This window comes from Delphinapterus leucas, chromosome 17 (assembly GCF_059928025.1).
Source record: "Delphinapterus leucas isolate spDelLeu-1000000601 "Yukka" chromosome 17, BTC_Dleu_Yukka2, whole genome shotgun sequence".
Lineage (NCBI taxonomy): Eukaryota > Metazoa > Chordata > Mammalia > Artiodactyla > Monodontidae > Delphinapterus > Delphinapterus leucas.
In genome coordinates, this window is record NC_143145.1 from 37916944 (window position 1) to 37941908 (window position 24965).

At 36.1% G+C, this 24965-nt stretch overlaps 1 protein-coding gene across 14 annotated transcripts in view; it reads right to left on the reverse strand.

Annotated features, from left to right (window-relative positions):
- VPS13B (vacuolar protein sorting 13 homolog B) overlaps nucleotides 1-24965 on the reverse strand; it is a 795150-nt gene that overhangs the window by 277375 nt on the left and 492810 nt on the right. For all 14 annotated transcript variants that reach the window (XM_089898526.1, XM_089898529.1, XM_089898532.1 and 11 more), the window contains 2 exons: nucleotides 22398-22524; nucleotides 19294-19437 (listed from right to left, as the gene is read on the reverse strand). In XM_089898526.1, the coding sequence (XP_089754652.1) occupies nucleotides 19294-19437; nucleotides 22398-22524 (271 nt within the window). The remainder of the gene's footprint in view (nucleotides 1-19293; nucleotides 19438-22397; nucleotides 22525-24965) is intronic.

Genomic DNA, 24965 nt, shown 5'->3' on the forward strand with positions numbered 1-24965 from the left:
CATTTCCTTCCAAATGGCTGAAATTTCAGAAGAACAGAAAAAGACATTTTTTGGGTCACTTTTAGACAGAAATTACTCTAGTCATATCATAGAGAAATTGAGACTTGTAATCAACTACCAATAAATGAAGAATAAATTAGAAACTGCCTTGCTGTGAGTGTTGCTTTTTCTTAACTATCTGGTTGTTCCAACTCATCTCAACAAACAGGCATTTATTTCTAGGAGAGCAGCACGGATTACCACTGGAGGTCAGTCTTGGGCTTTCCCTCAGGTCATCAAAGACACCAATGAAAGATTAGAAAGGGAAGTGAAGGTCAACAGCATAGTCCAAAGCTCTCATGCTGCAGATGGAGATACTAAAGCTCTAAGAGAATAAAGAAATGTTGGCATATAAGGGATTAACTACAGTTGCAATTTATACTATTAATTGATTTTTGAAAATTTTTAGTGTTAAAGGCACATCTATTAATCATATATCTCTGAAATGAAGAATAGACAAATCTCCAGTACAGAAGAATTCCAAATGATTTATGTAGATATTCCCCCCTCAACATCAGACAAATACAGGTTAAAGGACATTCTAAAAAATACCTGACTACTACTCCTCAACACACTTAAGGTCATCAAAAACAAGGAAAATACGAGAAACTGTCATAGTCTAAGGAGCCTGTGGATACATAACTAAATGTAATATGGTATCCTTGGATGGGATCCTGGAACAGAAACAGGACATTAGTAAAATGTTCTTAGTAAAAACTGAATAAAGTATAGACTTTAGTTAATAATTATGTTGAAATATTGGTTCATAAATTGTGATAAATGTCCGTACTAGGGACATTTGTCATTGATAATAGGGAGGTTGGGTGCAGGGTATATGGGAACTCTCTACACTCGTTTTGCAACTTTTCTGTACCTCTAAAACTATTTTAAAATATAAAAATTATTTTTAAAGATCTATACATTTCAAAAATCAGTAAAACCTTGTAGTAATTTATTAGTATCTGAATCTCCCTTTTCTTTTGGCTGCCAGGAAGTTAAGAGCCAAATCTGAGGTTCAGTCCTTGTGGCTCCAATTTATATTGTGTTTTTGTTTCTCTGGTCTTAATTTTAGAAATCTTTATATTTTACTATTATTTGCATGCATTTTTGTACCTCCCAATTTATATTTACTAGGTAAAAAATTAAAGTTTCAATAGAATAAGCAGCTTCCTGCCCCCCATCTCAAATTTCTGAGCCCTGTACCATTCCTTAATAGATGCCCTTACATCCTATTTCATGGAGTAAAATATCAAATGAGCACCTCCTCAACTCCCAACTCTGTATTACTAAACTCTTAAATCTTCTTACATATGTGACCATCCTTTCTTTCTTCCCTTCTGTTACGTTAGAAGAGGTGTCAATCCCTCTACCCTTTATTCATGGGGTATTGTTTTCTCCTTATTTTAGGAATGTTACACTATTGATTTTCCCTTCTCATCCCATACATTTCAACCTTTCTTCTGAGTCCTTCCCACTGACATTTAAACATATTTGACTCTTTCATACTTAAAAATAAAGCCAATAAACAAATAAATAATAACCCTCTCCTGAACTTTTAAAAAGACAATACTTCAACATTTTTATTTGGGGGCATATATGAAATAATCAAATGAGTATTCAAGAGCTCAAGAAGGTGCAAAGTGCAGGGAGACCCCAATCTGTGGCCTTTGAATTCAGGAAAAGCTGATGCCTATATGCAAATATGTAGCAGGAGAGTCACTGCCTTTTGTCATGCAATTTTGAACAGCTGGGAAAAGAATGATCTAGAGCCCTATCTTTCCTTTAATACATGTGCTGAGATAAACCAGCTCATTTATCATAATTTTATTCCAAAAGAATAATAATGAATTAGCTATAACCTATTTTCCTAGGACTTTCCTCCTTCTATACATCCTTTCAAGCAAATGCAGAGTTAGCCGAGTACTGGCCTTCTTCCTCTTCCTTAAATCAGTACTTCAGTTTGGACTCTCATCATCTGGATTACAGCTAGAGCTTCCAGTGGCCTCCCTACCTAACCCATCTGCCACTATTCCAAGTGTGAATCTAATGATGTCATGATCTTGTTTTAAATCCTTCAATGGCTTACTATTACAATACAATAAATAAACTTTACATAAGAACAAATAAGGCCTGTATAAACTAGTTTTTGCTTAATTCTCCCTGTTAAAACACTCACATCCATACCAGTTAGGTCACTGAACTACCTCTGACAGTACTTTTAACCAGTACATTCTCAGGTGGGGTGAGGGAGGAATAGCCTGGTTTTGATACTTATTAGCTATGCAAACTTGTGCAAACTATAGGACTTTCTTGAGACTCAGTTTCCATTTCTCTATAGTTTGAAAAACAGGCCCAAACTCAAAGGGTTATTGTAAGGAAAAAAGGAGTTAAGCTACATAAAACATTTAGACCACCTGCTACATAGTGGGCACCCAATAAGTGTTAGCTGATGTTACAGCTTCTGGGTAGCTACCTCCATAACAGACACTCTGACATTAATGTAAATCACTGTTGCCAGTGGATTTTTGTGTCTTCCAAAGCTGTGTTACGAAGTGGCCAAACATTTTTAAGCCAAGTTTACTGGAATATAATTTGTAAGTAATAAAATTCACTCCTTAAAACATACAGTTAAGGGGCTTTGGCAAACGTATACAGTTGTATAACCATCACCACAATCAAGATATAGAATATTTCAACCACCCCAGTGTACTTTCATGTCTTCCAACAGTGTATTACTGAATGGGCCAATTTTTAGAAAGAAAGGTGTAAAGGCACCTATGGCACATTTGGTGAAAGTCCAGGAATCTTAAAAAAGGGTAGAAAGAAGATACTTGATTTAGGTTTTGGTGTTTATTTTATATATCTCTATACTCTGTGAGAGGTTTTTTAGTCATTTGCTGCAGAAAAACTCTGATGAAGAGCCAAAGGTCTAGAAATAAGCAATTTAAAAATGCATGAAATCTTAGATGAGAATTATATATATTCCCATGGCTCTGATGTTAGTACTTTTTTAAGGCTGATTTTTTTTTTTTTTTCCAGTACGCGGGCCTCTCACTGCTGTGGCCTCTCCCGTTGCGGAGCACAGGCTCCGGACGCGCAGGCTCAGCGGCCATGGCTCACGGGCCCAGCCACTCTGCGGCACGTGGGATCTTCCCGGACCGGGGCACGAACCCGTGTCCCCTGCATTAGCAGGCGGACTCTCAACCACTGCGCCACCAGGGAAGCCCAAGGCTGATTCTTTTATATAAAAGTAACTGAAAGCCCAAAAGTTTGCTTGGTAGAAAAGTACAAACTGTCAGATAGGAAACCAAGCAAATCATCGACCCTCAGTTATTTTGAACAGCTAGCTCATTTATATTTTGACTCAGAAGAGACAATAATGTATTAGTTATAACCTGTTTTCCTAGTGCTTTCACATTATAGATGAACATTTTTGTAGGTCATGAGGAATACGGTATTAAAAGACAGCACTGGAAATTCAAGAAAAATATGTGAGAAAGGAGCAATTATCAAAGAGACAGAATTCAAAGTCAGAGAGAAGGCATATAACTTAGCACAGTCAAGAAGAAATATAAATATGGTACAGGGAGAGGAGACCTGGGGAGAAGCACAGATGAGAGGGGATAGCAGTCTTAAGAGGACAGGAGCTGATTAAAGGTGGAGCTGGTGCTGGAGCTAAGGGACCTGTACCTTTTCTGACCAGCTTGACTATAACATTTTTTTAAAATTTTTTACTGTAACTTTACCATGCTTCATAGACAGTCGGATATAGTGCTTTTTGTAGTTCATAATTCTTTAAATAGTTGTAGAGAACCCAAACACAATAAATAACAGCAAAGTTCTGAGGGAACAGAAACCTTATATTGGTGGAAATATCCATTATTTTAGAAATCTGAAGAAACATCGACTAAATACTGTATATTTTATGATCATTAAAGTAATTTTTGTGTAAATGAGATTTTCCTTAAAAAAACATAGTTTATGGCTATCAAAGACAGTATAAGAACAGGTACCAAGCATTCATGGGACAGGTTACCAAGTAAGTCATTACCAGAGACTGAAACGAAAGGAGTGCTAAGGAAGTGCCTAAAAGCAAGTGGTTAAGTGGAGGAGGAGGAGGAAGAAGGAGAAGGCAGAGGAAGAAATACTCAATTAGTGTTATAAGTTGTCCACATTCCTCTCCAGGATCTGTAATGTGTGCATCAAAGAACCTCCACCTTCAGATCCCCAATGCTGTGGTTCTATTCTTTACCCTAAAAATATGGTTTTTATTTTGCTACAAAAGTTTTATTTACTCTAAAACACTGATTTGGAAATGAGAATGTTACTCCTACGTACACCACCTCTGTAAGTAGGCTTAATAAGATGATTACTTGCTATTCAGGAATAACAGAGTAATTACGGCAGCCAAATGAACATAACTCAGGGCAATCTTAGCCCTCTCACCCTTCTAGTTCATCAGTTTAAAAAGTGTGTTCTCAATAAATGAAATTAAAAATTCTCTAGAAGGAATCAATAGCATAATAACTGAGGCAGAAGAACGGATAAGTGACCTGAAAGATAAAATAGTGGAAATAACTACTGTAGAGCAGAATAAAGAAAAAAGAATGAAAAGAATTGAGACAGTCTCAGAGACCTCTGGGACAACATTAAACACACCAACATTTGAATTCTAGGAGTCCCAAAAGAAGAAGAGAAAAAGAAAGGGACTGAGAACATATTTGAAGAGATTATAGTTGAAAACTTCCCTAATATTGGAAAGGAAATAGTTAATCAAGTCCAGGAAGCTCAGAGAGTCCCATACAGGATAAATCCGAAAAGAAACACACCAAGACACATATTAATCAAACTATCAAAAATTAAATACAAAGAAAACACATTAAAAGCAGCAAGGGAAAAACAACAAATAACACACAAGGGAATCCCCATAAGGTTAACAGCTGATCTTTCAGCAGAAGCTCTGCAAGCGAGAAGGGAGTGGCAGGACACATTTAAAGTGATGAAAGGGAAAAACCTACAACCAAGATTACTCTACCCAGCAAGGAGCTCATTCAGATTCAATGGAGAAATTAAAACCTTTACAGACAAGCAAAAGCTAAGAGAATCCAGCACCACCAAACCAGCTTTACAGCAAATGCTAAAGGAACTTCTCTAGGCAGGAAACACAAGAGAAGGAAAAGACCTACAATAACAAGCCCAAAATAATTAAGAACATGGTAACAGGAACACACATATCGACAACTACCTTAAATGTAAATGGATTAAATGCTCCAACCAAAAGACATAGACTGGCTGAATGGATACAAAAACAAGACTCATAAATATGCTGTCTACAAGAGACCCACTTCAGACCTAGGGACACATACAGACTGAAAGTGAGGGGATGGAAAAAGATATTCCATGCAAATACAAACCAAAAGAAAGCTGGAGTAGCAATTCTCATATCAGACAAAATAGACTTTAAAAGAAAGACTATTACAAGAGACAACGAAGGACACTACATAATGAATGACCAAGGGATCAATCCAAGAAGAAGATATAACAATTGTAAATACTTATGCACCCAACATAGGAGGACCTCAATACACAAGGCAAATGCTAACAGCCATAAAGGGGAAATCAACAGTAACACATTCATAGTAGGGGACTTTAACACCCCACTTTCACCAATGGACAGATCATCCAAAATGAAAAGAAATAAGGAAATACAAGCTTTAAATGATACATTAAACAAAATGGACTTAATTCATATAATTCATAAGACATCCTATCCAAAAACAACAGAATACACTTTCTTCTCAAGTGCTCATGGAACATTCCCCGGGATAGATCATATCTTGGGTCACAAATCAAGGTTGGTAAATTTAAGAAAACTGAAATCATATCAAGTATCTTTTCCAACCACAACACTATGAGACTAGATATCAATTACAGGGAAAAATCTGTAAAAAATACAAACACATGGAGGCTAAACAATACACTACTTAATAACCAAGAGATCACTGAAGAAATCAAAGAGGAAATCAAAAAATACCTAGAAACAAATGACAATGAAAACAGGATGACCTGAAACCTATGGGATGCAGCAAAAGCAGTTCTAAGAGGGAAGTTTATAGCAATACAATCCTACCTTAAGAAACAAGAAACATCTCAAATAAACAACCTAACCTTACACCTAAAGCAATAAGAGAAAGAAGAACAAAAACATCCCAAAGTTAGCAGAAGGAAAGAAATCATAAAGATCAGATCAGAAATAAATGAAAAAGAAATGAAGGAAACTATAGCAAAGATCAATAAAACTAAAACCTGGTTCTTTGAGAAGGTAAACAAAATTGAAAAACCACTAGACAGACACATCAAGAAAAAAAGGGAGGAGACTCTAATCAATAGAATGAGAAATGAAAAAGAGAAATAACAACTGACACTGCAGAAATACAAAGGATCACGAAAGATTACTACAAGCAACTATATGCCAAAAAAAGGGATAACCTGGAAGTAATGGACAAATTCTTAGAAAAGCACAACCTTCCGAGACTGAACCAGGAAGAAACAGAAAATATAAACAGACCAATCACAAGCACTGAAATAGAAACTCTGATTAAAAATCTTCCAACAAACAAAAGCCCAGGACCAGACGCCTTCACAGGCGAATTCTATCAGACATTTACAGAAGAGCTAACACCTATCCCTCTCCAACTCTTCCAAACTATAGCAGAGGGAGGAATGCTACCAAACTCATTCCATGAGGTCACCATCACCCTGATACCAAAACCAGAAAAGATGTCACAAAGAAAGAAAACTACAGACCAATATCACTGATGAACATAGATGCAAAAGTCCTCAACAAAATACCAGCAAACAGAATCCAACAGCACATTCTAAGGATCATACACCATGATCAAGTGGAGTTTATCCCAGGAATGCAAGGATCCTTCAATATACGCAAATCAATCAATGTGATACATCATATTAACAAATTGAAGAAGAAAAACCATATGATCATCTCAATAGATGCAGAAAAGCTTTTGACAAAATTCAACACCCATTTATTATAAAAACCCTCCAGAAAGTAGGCACAGAGGGAACTTACATCAACATAATAAAGGCCATATATGACAAACCCACAGCCAACATCGTCCTCAATGGTGAAAAACTGAAACCATTTCCACTAAGATCAGGAAAAAGACAAGGTTGCCCACTCTCAGCGCTATTATTCAACATTGCTTTGGAAGTTTTAGCCACAGCAATCAGAGAAGAAAAAGAAATAAAAGGAATCCAAATTGGAGAAGGAGAAGTAAAATTGTCACAGTTTGCAGATGACATAACATACACAGACAATCCTAAAGATGCTACCAGAAAACTACTAGAGCTAATCAATAAATTTGGTAAAGTAGTGAGATACAAAATTAACGTGCAGAAATCTCTTGCATTCCTATACACTAATGATGAAAAATCTGAAAGTGAAATTAAGGAAACACTCCCATATACCACTGCAAGAAAAAGAATAAAATACCTAGGAATAAACCTACCCAAGGAGATAAAAGAACTGTATGCAGAAAAGTATAAGACACTGATGAAAGAAATTAAAGATGATAGACACAGATGGAGAGATATACCATGTTCTTGGATTGGAAGAATCAGCATTGTGAAAATGACTCTACTACCCAAAGCAATCTACAGATTCATTGCAATCCCTATCAAACTATCAATGGCATTTTTCACATAACTACAACAAAAAATTGCACAATTTGTATGGAAACACACAAGACCCCGAATAGCCAAAGCAATCTTGAGAAAGAAAAACAGGGCTGGAGGAACCAGGCTCCCTGGCTTCAGACTGTACTACAAAGCTACAGTAATCAAGACAGTATGGTACTGGTACAAAAACAGAAATACAGATCAATGGCACAGGATAGAAAGGCCAGAGATAAACCCACACACATATGGTCACCTTATTTTTGATAAAGGAGGCAAGCATGTACAATGGAGAAAAGACAGCCTCTTCAATAAGTGGTGCTGGGAAAACTGGACAGCTACATGTAAAAGAATGAAATTAGAACACTCCCTAACACTATATACAAAAATAACTCAAAATGGATTAAAGACCTAATGTAAGGCCAGACACTATAAAACTCTTAGAGGAAAACAGAGGCAGAACACTCTAAGACATAAGTCACAGCAAGATCCTTTCCGACCCACCTCCTACAGAAATGGAAATAAAAACGAAAATAAACATATGGAACCTAATGAAACTCAAAAGCTTTTGCACAACAAAGGGAACCATAAAGAGGACAAAAAGACAACTCTCAGAATGGGAGAAAATATTTGCAAATGAAGAAACTGAGAAAGGATTAATCTCCAAAATTTACAAGCCGCTCATGCAGCTCAATATCAAAAAAACAAACAACCCAATCAAAAAATGGGCAGAAGACCTAGATAGACATTTCTCCAAAGAAGATATACAGATTTCTAACAAACACATGAAAGAATGCTCAACATCATTAATCATCAGAGAAATGCAAATCAAAACTCCAATGAGGTATCACCTCACAACAGTCAGAATGGCCATTATCAAAAAATCTACGAACAATAAATGCTGGAGAGGGTGTGGAGAAAAGGGAACCCTCTTGCACTGTTGGTGGGAATGTAAGTTGATACAGCCACTATGGAGAACAGTATGGAGGTTCCTTACAAAACTAAAAATAGAATGACCATACGACCCAGCAATCCCACTACTGGGCATATACCCTGAGAAAACCATAATTCAAAAAGAGTCATGTACCACAATGTTCACTGCAGCTCTATTTACAATAGCCAGGACATGGAAGCAACCTAAGTGTCCATCAACAGATGAATGCATAAAGAAGATGTGGCTCATATATACAATGGAATATTACTCAGCCATAAAAAGAAACGAAATTGAGTTATTTGTAGTGAGGTGGATGGACCTAGAGTCTGTCAGAAGTCTGAAAGCGAAAAACAAATACCGTATGCTAACACATATATATGGAATCAAGAAAAAAAAAAAGGTCATGAAGAACCTAGGGGCAGGACGGGAATAAAGACGCAGACCTACAAGAGAATGGACTTGAGGACACAGGGAGGGGGAAGGGTAAGCTGGGACAAAGTGAGAGGGTGGCATGTACATATATACACTACCAAATGTAAAACCCATACCTGGTGGGAAGCAGCCGCATAGCACAGGGAGATCAGCTCGGTGCTTTGTGACCACCTAGGGGTGGGATAGGGAGGGTGGGAGGGAGGGAGACGCAAGAGGGAAGAGATATGGGGATATATGTATATGTATAGCTGATTCACTTTGTTATAAAGCAGAAACTAACCCACCATTGTAAAGCAATTATACTCCAATAAAGGTGTTTCAAAAAACGAAAAACAAACACAAAAACACGGCATTAGGGTAAAAACTAGGAAATCTGAATAAAGTATGGAGTTATGTTAGAAAAAAATAAATAAATGAAAATAAAGAAATAAAAAGTGTGTTTTTTTTTTTAAGAGTTGTAGCTTCTGGAAACAATAGGTGATATTATATGCTACAGCAATTTCAAATCCTAACTGAAATAAACTGATACTGTGAAAGAATATAACATATTCTATGATGTTAGAATAGAAGAAAATGTAACGATAATATTCACATCTGAAGATCACACATCAACTATTAGTGTGTTAATACAGTTGATTAGTTCAGTCTAAAATGGATCTGAGCTTCAAAGCACACCTGTTGAAGTCATTCTCTAGCTCAACTAACTTCATCTACTCTCTACTGCCTACTACTACTTAAAACATTTCAGCCTAGTATTCAAAGCCTTTCACAATATGTACCCAACCTCTCTCCACCAAACATATAGCTAATCATCAATTTCTTCCAGTTCTTTTGAAATATATGTGGCATACATCTTATTTTTTTATTTCTATGCACAGAAATAGGACTTCCTATGAATTAAGGAATTCATTTATTAATTCATACTGTGAGCATTTATTCAGCATCAAATTCTATTCTGTGCTCAGTACTTTCCCTGGGTTTTATCATCTCCACCTCAGAATACTGCAACACTGTCTGTATCAGTTAGGATTGTGTTTGACCTCATGTAACAGAAAGCCAAATATTAGTGGCTTAACAACTTACGTTTATTTTCCTAAAGTCCAGGGCTGGTTGCAGTGGCTTCATGATATCACTCACATCTCAGGATCACTTTATCTACCCACTTTGCTACTCTTAGTGAATGGCTTTTGTCCTCATGTTTGTCATCACATGGTACCAAGTGGCTAGTCACTTCCACTGTTATTCCGAGAAGGAGGAAAAAGAACATAGAGACTTTCCTAGAAATCTGTAGAACATTTCTCTTTATATCTCATTGACTAGAACTGTGTCAAGGGAGTCAGATGATGTCAAAGACTTTCTCTTTCTTTCAGCTTTGCTTATTTCTGTGAGTTCAACTCCTCTCTTTGGACACAGATTTCCTTCATGAGATAGTAGTGAAAGAGAAGTGTGAGACAATGGTCAAAGAAAGCTCCAATATGACTACATCTGAACTTAATGATTCCTAGCAGAGAGGGCTTATTCTTCCCAATGTTTTCATATGAAACACTGCACTTGCCTGAGTAGTGTGCCCATATCTGGACCAATAACTGGGCAAAGGGGATTGATACAATAATTAGTCAGGAGACTTCCCTGGTGGCATAGGGGTTTAGAATCCACCTGCCAATGCAGGAGACATGGGTTCGAGCCTTTGTCCGGGAACATCCCACATGCCGCGGAGCAAGTAAGGCTGTGCACCACAACTACTGAGCCTGCGCTCTAGAGCCTGCAAGCCATAGCTCCTGAGCCTGTGTGCCACAACTACTGAAGCCCACATGCCTAGAACCCGTGCTCCACAACAAGAGAAGCCACTGCAATGAGAAGCCCGCACACTGCAAGGGAGAGTAGCCCCCGCTCACCGTAACTAGAGAAAGCCTGCGCACAGCAAAGACCCAACACAGCCAAAAATAAAAATTAATTAATTAATTAATTTTAAAAAAGAGTCAGACCTGTGTTTCATGTCTACCCTGTAATGGGACTCTTTATCAAAACTGCATAAAGTAAGAGCATGTTGTTTAGCCAAAGGAAGGGGAGTCCTATTAGCAGATGAAAAGAGTAAGAAACACTGGGCAAAGACAATATTTGTCCCTATATCAGCACTGAACAATTTGAAAGATAACATTATTTCTGCCATGTTATATGGCATAGAACTTTAGGATATGTTCAAAGTATTGAAGAGAGCCAAAGCTGCTTTCTAAGGAATAAGGTATCTTTGACTACCAGGTGACCTTGAAGCCTCTGTTGCTGAGGCTGGCAATTCTACCCCAATATTCATTATCCCCTTTTTTCATGGTAAAATAATTTTTAGCACGGCATATGGCCTTGTATTAGAAAGACTACATTTCCAGCCTCCCTTAGAGCTAGGTGTAACCACATGAATAACTTTTGGCAAATAGAAAGTGCTGAATGCAACTAGTTATGTGCATGGATGTGTGTGTATATGTGTATGTATGTATGTATATATGTATGTATGTATATACATATAGTCATGTATTACTAGTTATATAGATATCAATATATACATTGATCTAGATATAATTATTTATTAGTGTCAATCTTCATATCACTGAATATATGAGCACTAGAATATGAAATCAGAAACTTCACCTCCTTTGTTTAATGCTGTCACCCTAGTATCTATAGTAGGTTTTTTTTTTTTTTTGCAGTACGCGGGCTTCTCACTGTTGTGGCCTCTCCCGTTGCGGAGCACAGGCTCCGGACGCGCAGGCTCAGCGGCCATGGTTCACAGGCCCAGCCGCTCCGCGGCATGTGGGATCCTCCCGGACTGGGGCACGAACCTGCGTCCCCTGCATCAGCAGGCGGACTCTCAACCACCGCGCCACCAGGGAAGCCCCATAGTAGTTTTTGACACACAGAAAGGGTTCAATATTTACTGAGTAAAGAAGCAGGTCACTGTTCTCTGCCTATTCAACCCCAACTTCTCCATGAAGCTAGATCTCTGACCACCTAGCCTAAAGTCTTCTCTTCTTATTCTGAATACTTGTTATAGCACTAATTTTCCATAGAGCTTATTTGACACTTTTTGTTTACTGCTCTGAGTTCTTAGTTGTAAATCCATTTGTCTGTGTTGTATTTTTCAACCATATTATAAAATCCTAGAGTGCAGGGACCACAGTATGTTTATTTTTCATACCTCTATCAGTCTGTAGCCAGTATATCTGGTATAGAGTAAGCCCTCAATGAATACTGCTGAAAAAGACTAGGACAGACAGTTTAATAGTGCCTTAGGAAAACTTACTGTATTCACTGGATTTCTGGTCAAGAAATCTATTGGGTTGGCCAAAAAGCTCATTCGGGCTTTCTCCTAAGATGTTACAGAAAAATCCAAACGAACTTTTTGGCCAACCCAATATATGGGATAAATATTAGTGTGGCTGGAAAATTAAAATTTGTCTTGTTTTCTTAATGTTTAGCACCTACCTTGAAGTAACTATGGCATGTTTCTCTCTAAGTGTAAGCTTACCAGGAGAAAATTATACTATTTTTAACATTTACAAGGCCTAACTAAAACTGAGACAGGTGTGATAGCTCAATGTACCTAAGAAGTCCTTCCCTTGGAGAGAACAGGTAGTAAAATACTTAATATCTTTTCCAGGTCTAGATTTTAAGAAATTCAAGGTATTTCCTCAGAGGCCCTCTTGTCCACTTAAGGCTCTGCTTGAATCCACATTTTATTGGAGCCTGGGTTTATTGCCTGGTTACAAGTAGTCGATCCAGGTGCCTCTGAAGGGAAACAAATACTCAGCATAGTAACACTGATGGCAAGTCACCACATGCATGTTATCCAATATTCCTATCTCCTTTTCTAAAGGAGAAAGGTTACAGAGGTTACAGAAATAGGTAACCTCTGAAATGGCCTCTCCCACTCATGTCCACCTCAAGATAGAAAGCACTGAGATAGACCAGAACATCGACATCCTCTCCCGAACCAGTCTTATTTCCTGCTTTCAAACCCTACCTCCACTCACATGTGTTCTCAAGGTATATTAGCCTCTATTTTGCTCATCTTGCCTAAAGTTCTACTCCAGAAAACATCTGCTTCTACACCACCACTCAAAGTCTCTTCCCCTCTTCTTTACTCTTTTTTAAAAAATATTTATTTAGTTAGTTAGTTAGGCTGCGCCAGGTCTTAGTTGTGGCGTGCGGGATCTTCGCTGCGGCATGTGGCCTCTTTAGTTGCGGCATGCATGTGGGATCTAGTTCCCTGACCAGGGATTGAACCCAGGCCCCCTGCATTGGGAGCATGGAGTCGTAGCCACTGGACCACCAGGGAAGTCCCCCCTCTTCTTTACTCTTAAGTTCCTAGTTCCAACGACTCCTAGCAATCCTTAGGTTGGTCAAGTATGCCTGGTAAGAATTTTTCACCATTGACAAAAAAACAAGAATTTCCATTCCTAAAATGAAGCACAACTCCAAAGCAGATACTTTCCAAGCTAAAATAATACTACTACCAAAAACAACCTTCGCCACCGCTCCTAGGGCATATACTTAATCATAGCTCAAAAAAGTCCAACTTATATATTATATCCTATTTTATAGCAAATTGTAAAAACACCGATGTAAACTATATTAGGCATGTATAATAAGTTCTATTACAATATTTTTCTATACTATTATACTGTTTCTATATAGGAACTCAAAATACCTAATATTTTAGAATGGTGGGAAAAAGATATTGGCGGTTTTACTAATTTATATTCATAGGAAAAACATTACTTACTTGATACCCTATAATTTCCCAACACTCTACCATTAACCTCAAAAATCACAACCTACTCTCATCTGGCTCAGTTGTGTCAAGTGTGTAGCAGGTCTAGAGAACTACTGGTCCAGAAAGGAAAAGGCAAAATGAAGACTTCACGAAAAATGGTTCCAAGGGTAAAAACAGAGTTGACATTATTTTATAAGTTTCAAAGTGTGAAAAATTAAATTGCCAGGCATTATGTAGAGTTACTGGTGAGGGTTTGGGGCGGGTTGGAGAGAATGAGAGAAGAGGTAGAGATTTAAAAAAAAAACAAAAAAACTGAGCAAATAAAAAGAATGTGGCAATGATTAACTTTAAGAAAAACAGAAGACTATAAAGAGAGGAAATATAATCACATCATATTACTTCACTAAGCAATGAACAATATTTACATAGTCTTTATAATGAAAACAATTCATACTGACTTTAAAAACATGATATAAGAATACTGGGAAAATGTAAGAGTGGAAGAGAAGTGTAAAAGGGACAGAATCTTCATCTACAGTAAACAGCAAGTGAATAGGTAATACTAAAATGAGTAAATCAAGAGATGGTAGTCTATTCATTTTATTCAGAAAGATGGGATAAATACTAGAAGACAAGGCTTACAGAGTTAAAAATGGCTAGGCAGGATGAGGTGGGGATGTCAGTGTACTGACACTATTCTGATATATTTAGTTTAGCAACATTTGGTTGTTAAAATTCATGCACCACTTCGATAAAAGTAACATTGCATTATTAAAAAAATTAAGCATTTCAAGTAAACAGACTAGTTTTAGTATCTTATCTATACTGTTTATAATTTTATAGAGTTCAGATAGGTTACTCAGCTTTCATCTCAGTTTAAATCACTCTGATACAAATTATAATCATTCTATACAAATTATCTTTTTTTATGGTGTATTTTTGTTTTGGGGGTGACTGCAACTGCAATAAAATGTTAAAAAAGTAGAAATTTTTGTTTTATTTTTTAACAACTCCTTATCATGTCCTGCATGCCAATAGCTTCAGGAATACTTAAACTGATGTTTAGTTTCTATTTGATATCATATAAAAATGGGCTGCATTATTAGCCCATAAACAGACTTGCACAAATTAAAATACTTTAACTCTTCATTTAGTCATATTCTCTTTAAAAAGTTTCCTGACATTTAGTGGTACATGTAACTGAACTATCTCACTTGTTAATTCTTCTTGCATGAATGTTATGATTAAATTACTAACAACCACTTTTATCTAATTGGGCCTTTATGGGACTAGAGCACTTTATAAGAAGGTAAAGAATCTTCTAAAGAGTAAACCAATTTTGCCCTGCTAAACATTGGGAAAGAAACCAAGGATGAGTAGTAGAGCTCTATTTTTGGAGAAAAATTAGAATTGTACATTTAGATTTGACTATGAAGTTATCTAGGAGGTTAACTCCCACCTCATGTAAATGGCAGGGAACTAGAATGTAAGAAACCCAAATAACATTCCTGTTGTACTAGTACTATAAGGACAGATGTTATCATAAAGACATGAACTATAGAATAAAATATAGAAGGACATGTACTTTGTAATATAGAATTAATTTTGGCTTTTTGAATAATAAATGTTTTTTCTCATGTACTTTCTCAGCCTATCATAATATGTATAGAGACAAAAAAAAGGTTAATTTAAAATGAAGAATTGAATATTCTGGGAACCAGCAATCATGGAAGTCCTAACACTTGATGGAAACACTGAAAACCAAAGTGTACAAATACAGGCTGCTTGATCACTAAGCAATGAGTACATTTTTAGAGCAAAAATATTGGAAAAGTTTTAATCAACATGGGAGGCAATTTGCTTAAACCATCAGCTGGTCATTTTATTGCCAGAAGTGCTTCTCTTTTAGCTATATACTTGAAAGTTTTATTATGTGTTAGTTGTCTATATAATTAAAAGTAATATTAAATATTGGTTCCAGTAATAATCCTTAGATTGTTTCACTGTTTTCACTTCAATTTCCAAATATCTGTCCATCTTTCTTCCCCTTTGTTAACAGTGTAGATATGCTTCCTCTACTAACAAAATCTCCTTTTCATGTTCTTGAATAATTTTTAGAATTAATGTTTCAAAAAAACCTTGTGAAAAACTGTTTGAAAATATTAACGCCATCAAAAGTAAGCAGGAAAAAAGAAATAATTAGAGCAGAAATCAATGAAATTGAAAACAGAAAATCCAATAAAGCAAATAAAACCAAAAGTTGATTCCTTAAAAAGATCAATAATATTAATAAGCCTCTAGCCAGGCTAACAAAAAAAATAAAAACAAAAAACCAAAAAACAAGCAAACAAACAAAAAGCCAAAAGAGAGGAATCAAATTACTAACATCAGAAATGAAAGAGGGGACATAACTACAGATTCTATGGAAATTAAAAGAATAATAAAGGAATACTATGACCAAGCTCACAAATTTGATAACCATTTCAGAAAAATGAACCAATTCCTTGAAAGACAGAATCTAACAAAACTCACATAAGAAGAAATAAGAGGATATGAATAGGCCTACATATATTAAAGAAATTGAATCAATAATTAATTACCTTCCAAAACAGAAAGCATCAGGCCTAGATGGGTCATTGGTGAATTCTATCAAATATTTAAGGAAGAAATTATACCAATTCTTACAATATCTTTATATTCTTAGACTATCAGATATGAGTTGTGTTACTCATTTATGAATAGAAAAACATTCTTCTAGTTCACAGAAAGTCTTTTTTTTTAATACTGAAATTTCACAGACATACCCCACTGAGGCTGGGGATAGGACCAAATTGTCTTCAGAGAGTCTGTACTTTTTTTTTCAGTTGTGGTAGAACACATAAAATAAAATTTGCCATCTTAATCATTCTTCAGTGTATTGTCTCTACTGTATTTCAGTATATTGTCTGTACTTTTAGTATCATCTCCAAGAAGGAATAAGGACCACAGACACATTTTTAAAGCAACAAAAACAATCCTAGCTCATTTATGGAACTGTGAGGAATGACTTGATATTCAGGTGAGAGCTGTTAGAAATCTAACTCTGAGTGTGCCTTATTTACTCAAATCAGACCCTGCTGAAAGGCATTAGAAGCAGGTAGGTAAATAGCAATCAACTAGCTAAGTTCTATAAATTCCTAAAACACATCAGAAATCTGTGAGTTATACCAGTTAGAATGGCCGTCATCAAAAAATCTACAAACAATAAATGCTGGAGAGGGTGTGGAGAAAACGGAACCCTCCTGCACTGTTGATGGGAATGTAAATGATACAGCCACTATGGAGAACAGTATGGAAGTTCTTTAAAAAACTAAAAATAGAACTACCATATGACCCAGCAATCCCACTACTGGGCGTACACCCTGAGAAAACCATAATTCAAAAAGCGTCATGTACCACAATGTTCATTGCAGCTCTATTTACAATAGCCAGGACATGGAAGCAACCTAAGTGTCCATCAACAGATGAATGGATAAAGAAGATGTGGCACATATATACAATGGAATATTACTCAGCCATAAAAAGAAACGAAATTGAGTTATTTGTAGTGAGGTGGATGGACACAGAGTCTGTCATACAGAGTAAAGTAAGTCAGAAAGAGAAAAACAAATACCATATGCTAACACATATATATGGAATCTAAAAAAAAAAGGAAAAAAAAAGGTTCTGAAGAACCTAGGGGTAGCACAGGAATAAAGACGCAGATGTAGAAAGTGGACTTGAGGACATGGGGAGGGGGAAGGGTAAGCTGGACAAAGTGAGAGAGAGTGGCATGGACATATGTACACTACCAAACGTAAAACAGATAGCTAGTGGGAAGCAGCCACATAGCACAGGGAGATCAGCTCGGTGCTTTGTGACCACCTGGTGGGGGGAGGGAGACGTGAGAGGGAGGAGATATGGGGATATATGTATATGTACAGCTGATTGACTTTGTTATAAAGCAGAAACTAACACACCATTGTAAAGCAATTATACTCCAATAAAGATGTAAAAAAAAAAAAAAAGAAATCCGTGAGTTAGATTTCACTGACATGATAGATTCATAATATTGGCACAAATAATATAGCAATTTGTTTCCAACCCAACTTGCTTCAAGGACTTCATTGAAAATGCCATGGGGAAATATTTTTGCTCTGCTTATTTTCATATCATGTATTTATATTCTTACGGATTGTCTAAAATACATTGGGGAAAAAGTCAATATTTTGAAGAGTATACAGCTTTATAGTCCTTTTAGAAAAGATACTGAGCAAACAAATAATGGGTGGTAAAAGATGATAAAGCTAGAGAATTTTTCTTTATGAAAGTTAAAAGCTTTATCATTTTTAAATAATTGAAAAAATAAAGGTGATTCAGACTAATGTAACAATTATAGTACAGCAACCATGGCAGAATGAAAAAAGCACTGATTTGAAAGACTTAAATTAAAACCTCAGATCCACCATTTTTTAGTTATGTGTGTATGATCTCAGACAGGTCACTTATTACCTCTGAGTCACAATATCATAATCTGTAAAATGGTGATAATGTTCCCATGTACCTCACAGTGTGGTTGTAATAACATGCTTGAAGATATATGAGTTAATAACTTACATAAAAGTACCTGGCACGCTTGCTTAGCATCAAGTGGCTATCAGTGAACACCTCCTCCTTCCCTTCCTCCTTAATAGCACTTAGAGCCTTCTGCATAACTCATGACAAAAATATAAGCAATGCCTTTTTCAAAGATAAACAGTTTCTTCACTAGAGATTTTATAAAAGATTTATTCTAAGTACAGATATGATTATAGAAGTACGGAAACAAAAAGCAAAGAAAAAATATTTTGAGAAGCATCTAACAAGCAGCTTTCTTTGTTTCATGCTGACATGCTTTGTGGTTACAATGTAGGCTTCCAATGAACACTGGATCAAAATTAAAATTCTAGGCAGGCATTCAAGTTTTTTGATTGTGTCCATTCTTCACTGAGCATGGGAAACGAATGCTTTAGAAGTTATTTATTGAAGATATTCCCACAGTACTCTCACAAAGTTCACTTCCAAAAGAGGCCCTGTCCCTGTAATGTATCTGAGTAAGTGAAAGCTACACCAGGTTTTGTGCACTGCACTTTAAAAATTGCAGCAGGGCAATAAAATCATGTTTTTAACAGAGGCTTTTCTGGGGCTGGGCCACAGCAATTTTGTGAAGGTGCATGATAAATTACAGGGAAGGAGACCAAACAAATTTCAAAAATAAAGAACACCAATCCAAAATGATTTATGCTCATATTATGAATAAAATTAAATATAGAATAACTAGCAGAAAGCATTTAATTTTTGTTTTCCTATTATCAATGTAAAGTTGGCACAAATGCAGTAAGCCTAATCAAAATCAGGTAATAGTTACCTCTGTGGCTTTGCTTGATGGTTCCACTCCAGTCATATTTGCTACTATTAACTGATGCAAGAGTTGAACTTGAGCCACACTTAGGAAGAAGTCCAGGTTTGTGGTTATATTCACTTCCAAGGAGTGGCCACACACTAAAATCTCCTGAAGGAAAAAAAGGTTGAATAGAGATAAAGAAACATGATAGCCATTAGATGATCATTTATCATTCTTACTTATTAGACCTTTACGATGTTGATGAATTCTCCTGGGACTTGAGTTCACATGTTAATGAGAATAGCAGAAATGGTGAGCACGGTCACTCAACAGTTTAATGGATTAATTTAATAAACATTTACGAGGGCCTGCTGTGCACCAGGCCATGTGCTAGTTACAGGGAAACACACTAACAATAAGAATTTTTCACCATTTCATATACATTTGGCTTTTCATACGTCAAACTACTATCATTGTTTCAATATGTAGGCAATGATGCAATTCTTTAGCATAATCTTGTTCACCCACTCAGACGGACCAATATTTAGTGAGCATCTCCCAAGTACCATGCAGCATACTAGAGTGCTAGGAATAAAACAGAGAGTGAGGGCTTCCCTGGTGGCGCAGTGGTTGAGAGTCTGCCTGCCGATGCAGGGGACACGGGTTTGTGCCCCGGTCCAGGATGATCCCACATGCCTCAGCGGCTGGGCCCGTGAGCCATGGCCACTGAGCCTGCGCGTCTGCAGCCTGTGCTCCGCAACGGGAGAGGCCACAACAGTGAGAGGCCCGCGTACCACAAAAAAAAAACAAAAAAACAAAAAAACAGAGAGTGAGGCCTTGAACAGCAATCTGCTCTTGAGAAGGTTACAATCTAGGTGGGCAGACAGATGTAAACAGGCAACTATAGGCAGCAATTACAGTCACAAGTGGTATGGTCTGAGTATTCTCCAAAGGATACACTCCAAATGATTTATAACAAAATGGAGTGCTGAAGTCAAAGGTAGCTAGACTAATTAATTTCACTTCTTTAAACTGCTAAAATCTTGGCAGCATTAGGTAGCTGTCCACTACTTAACTGGTGTTGTGCTGCATAACTGAGTCATTTGAACATTCATTGCTGGAAAACCATTCAGGGAAGGAAAACAGAAATGAAAAACAATCCAGAAGTTTCACTTAATAAGCAGAAGCCCTGCCTCTTGTCATGAAGTGCATGTGGACAATGTTCAAATGCTTGGAAATGTCCAACAAACCTTCTCCTTAATAGTGTCATCCAAGAGAATGGATTTAAGGAGACTTATGATGGGTCCAAATACAAACTACACAGCTTAGAGTAGCTTTTAATAAAGCCATAAAGAACAGCATGTCGGAAATGATCCCCTTTTTCTGGTTAAATAAACTTTCCCCCAAAAAAGTTTCCAAAATTTACTCATTATAGTTAGAATTCTTATTTTATTCCTCAAGTAATGATGAAGGGAATATATTTGTGTATTTTCAACCAATTGTGTTACTTAGTAACTGAAAGATATAAGTAGACTTAATTTTTATACACCTTTTGTAGATATAAAGATATCCTGCCTAACCTAACTTTCCCTATAGGGCAATTATAAACATCAAATAAGATAACACATACAAAATATTTTTTTTGTTTTTTATACAAATTTATTTATTTTTATTTTTGGCTGTATTGGGTCTTCATTGCTGCGTGTGGGCTTTCTCTAGTTGCGGTAAGCGGGGGCTGCTCTTCATTGTGGTGGCTTCTCTTGTTGTGGAGCACGGGCTCTAGATGCACGGGCTGCAGTAGTTGTGGCACGCAGGCTCAGCAGATGTGGCACACAGGCTTAGTTGCTCCGCGGCATGTGGGATCTTCCCGGACCAGGGATCCAACTTGTGTCCCCTGCATTTTTTTTTTTTTTCTAGTTAAACAATGATTTTATTGCTTGAGTACAACAGACAAATTTATGCAACCAGGGCAGAGGCTGTGGATGACTCGTATTTTCAGTTGTAGGGGAGGACTCGTTTGGTCTTGTAATATCAAGCCAACTGGTGAATACGGCTCTCAATCAGAATCAGACAGAATTTGGCATCTTTATCCTTTCTGCTTCTCTCAAGATGCTTTCGAACAGCAACAGCTTTCTTCATTAAACGATAGAGATCCTCAGGAAGATCAGGAGCAAGTCCTTTGGACTTAAGAATTATCAAGATTTTATTGCCTGTCACAAAACATACTTGTGCAACACCATGTGAGTCTCTCAGGATTACACCTTAACCACTGCGCCACCAGGGAAGCCCCAAAATATTGCTTTTTAAAAACGCAAAGAATGATGTAAACTTTTATCACCTTAGATTAATAATATATTTAATCTGTGCCTAATTTTTCTGAACTTTTTATAACAACTGCCTATAACTCTGTGAATGATCAAAAAGTTTATAAAGTTTTTAGCATAACAAACTTTTATGAAGAATATTTTTAAAGTTATGATGGATCACATTATTATTACATTTCTATTCTAGTCATGGAGGCAGTATACCATAGTGATTAGACTTCAAACCTGGATCAGTTAGTAACTGGCGAGTAAGATTGGTCAAGTTACTTAATTTCTTTTGATCTCAGTTTCCTCATCTATAAAATATTTATACTAATAATATCTACCTCATATGGATTCTGTGAAGAGTAAATAAGGTAATTCATGTAGAACTCTCTTTGTAAGGTAATCCATGTGAGAACCCTAAGTGATCTGTCAATATTATTGTTGCTTTCATTAGAAAGAGGCCGTAGAGGTCAGGAGTGTATGGCCAGGAGCCAGACCAGTTAGGTTCACACCATGTTCTGTTTATTACTATTTGTGAATATTTAGACAAGTTAACTCTTTATGCTTCAGTTTCCTTATCTACAAAACGAGGACAGTAGAAGAAGTTAATAGGATTATTATAAGGATTAAATGAGTTATTACATGAAAAGCAATACCTAAATAGTACTATAAAGTGCTTAATAATTATTAGCTACAATAATAACTTATTAATAATACGCTAATTTGATATCCTATGCACGGAAACTATGAAAACTCCTAACACACAAGAAAAGATGCTCCATCATTTAGACTAAAATAAAAGCTAAATTAATTTCTAACCTCAGTGTGCATATTTTCTGGAGAAATTACTTTGGTGAAAATGATGGCAGGTGCTCCAGTTATTCGGACAGAAAAATCTGTTAAAATGGGAGTCAAAATTGCTCTTCTTTCTTGATGCCTCCGTATGCTAAAAGATAAAGTAAAAATTATTAGCTTTTTCATTTTTAAGGATAATTTTCATTAAATTTGTACAAGTCTCTGTACTACAAACATGTATGACAAAATTACATTATTATTTTGAGTGTGTCTATCTGTACATTTTATAATCATAATTTTGTAACTTCAATTCTTAACTTCAGATTCATATAAAAAATCACTGAGAAATTCAGACATAATTAATCAATTTCATATTAGTAGCATCCTAGGACATTTCAATAAATTACTTTTTCTATTTTAATTCCTTTTGTTTTTACAGTTTAGGATCTCTCTTGCTACCAAAAATAATCTTACTGTTTTGTGATCATTTTTAATTTCCTAGTTTTAATATTTCTGACATTCTGCTTCACAACTGCCATCTTTCCAATCTCAGTAGGTTAACACGCATATCCTCTTAATCTTTGACTTTTTTTTTTTTAACTCTAAGAACTGAGTTCATAGATTATGACTGCCTTTACAGTTTGTGAAATGGCTTTTGTGACTTTGATACTGAATTCTTCTTCACAGCAACCCTGGATGTGAAGTAAGGAACATTACTGGCCCCACATTATCTATGAGGAAATGAAGTTCAGGGACTGGGCTAAGGCCACCCAGTTGGAACAAAAGTTCCACAACTGGGCCCGCAGGGCAAGTTGATAACGCAGCAGCATTTGACCTCTATTTTAATTCTTCTTTATACATTCTCACCTTTTGATCAGTTATTTAGCACACTATTCCTACTCTACATTCAAAATTGCTAATTGCTAATAATTTCAAAGGAAGTATTGCGTTCATCGTAGAAGATAAAATTGGAAAATATTATTGAGAAACCAAAGCTTGTGCTAGTGCAGATCTTCAAGTCTACTACCCAGATTCTTAGTTTTCATTTCATGAAATAATACAGTTCTATGTTTTATTAGCAAGCCGTACCTCAAAAGTTCCTTGGAACCATTAATTTAATATTCCTTATAAATATGTCCCTATTATTCTCTTTTATTATAAAATGACCAAGTTGAGATCAGAGAATTGGCATAAGTTATCTCATGAAAAAGCCCAGATAAAACTCAAGTCTGTCTACATCCTTTTCTACCAGAGTAGTCTAGAGTACTAGTATCTTTTGTTGAAACTGTGCAATGGGCAGAGCTTTCTATGGTGTCTGCCAAAAAAGCAAATTGGATCATCTGGTTCTGTGACACATAAGTATTGGATTTCAAGAAAGTCAATTTTAAAGAATTAAGAGATCTAGTGAATAGAGGGTAACAGGAAGAAGTATTAAAATCTGAATACAGAGGAAGGGCTGAGATCCTGAGAGACACCACAATTATAGCCTAATAGCTCAAATTCCATAAAATGACCGATGTGAGAAACATGTAACATCTGATGTGCTCTCATAGGGGAGTGCTAAAATATACGATGTATTAAAAATACCTTAAAATGGAAAACATGGCAGGGAACCAACTAAGAGCAAACCTTAGCTGAAGCACTGATGGGGAAAAAAAAGTACTTGTTTGTATCATAATTTTTTCCCACTATGTGAATTAAATCAGTAAGTAACACAACATATGGAAGACCTATGATGTTAGAAAACATTTTTTAAAGTTTTTTAAGTCAACAGTCTTATAAAACTAGAACTTTACTGGTATAGAGCACTATAATTTCTTTTGTATTATCTCTGGTAAGTATGTGAGTTAAGGATACATATTTTTTAAATCATAAAAACTTTTTTATAGATTCAAGTATTTTCAAGGATGAATTCAAAAGAAAGTAAAAATAAACACTGAAGAAATAACTACAACAAGAATTAAATTCTGCTAATATTTTACTAGATAATAATCTAGTAAACTAACAAAAGAGGGAAGTAAAACTCAAAGTATTAACTGACATTGTTAATGACTTCAGGGTCCTAGCCACTCTCAGTAAACCAAGGGAATAGATTTTTAATGGCCATATTGAGACAACAGGCTAATCCTTACATCCCTGACAGGCAAGGATTTTGAAACGAGCTGCCAACTTAGATCTGGGGCCATTAAAAGGTCAGAAAAACAACTTCCAATCAGAAATAGAAAAAAACAAGGAAGTTTGCCTGATTTGGCACGAGGGATTATTGAAAAAACAGAGATCTCCCTGCTTTTTCAACTTAAAAATTAAAATAAAAATAGAGAAAATTAAAAATAATGGGAATACCCCATGTGTGTTTGGAAGCTGTAACTTATATTACTTGTGTTGGTCCAGGAATACCCATATTGAGTTATTCATATAAAAGTGGCATCAGACCTTTGATAACCCCAGGGCATCAGTCAGAAATAGATGTAAAACCTCTTTGGAAAAATATGCTTTCAAACCGACAGAAAGGATTCCCAGGAACAAAGACCACTGAAGATAAACTCCCAATCACAGATTTTATATGCACTCCAAAATTTTTTTTTTAGCAAG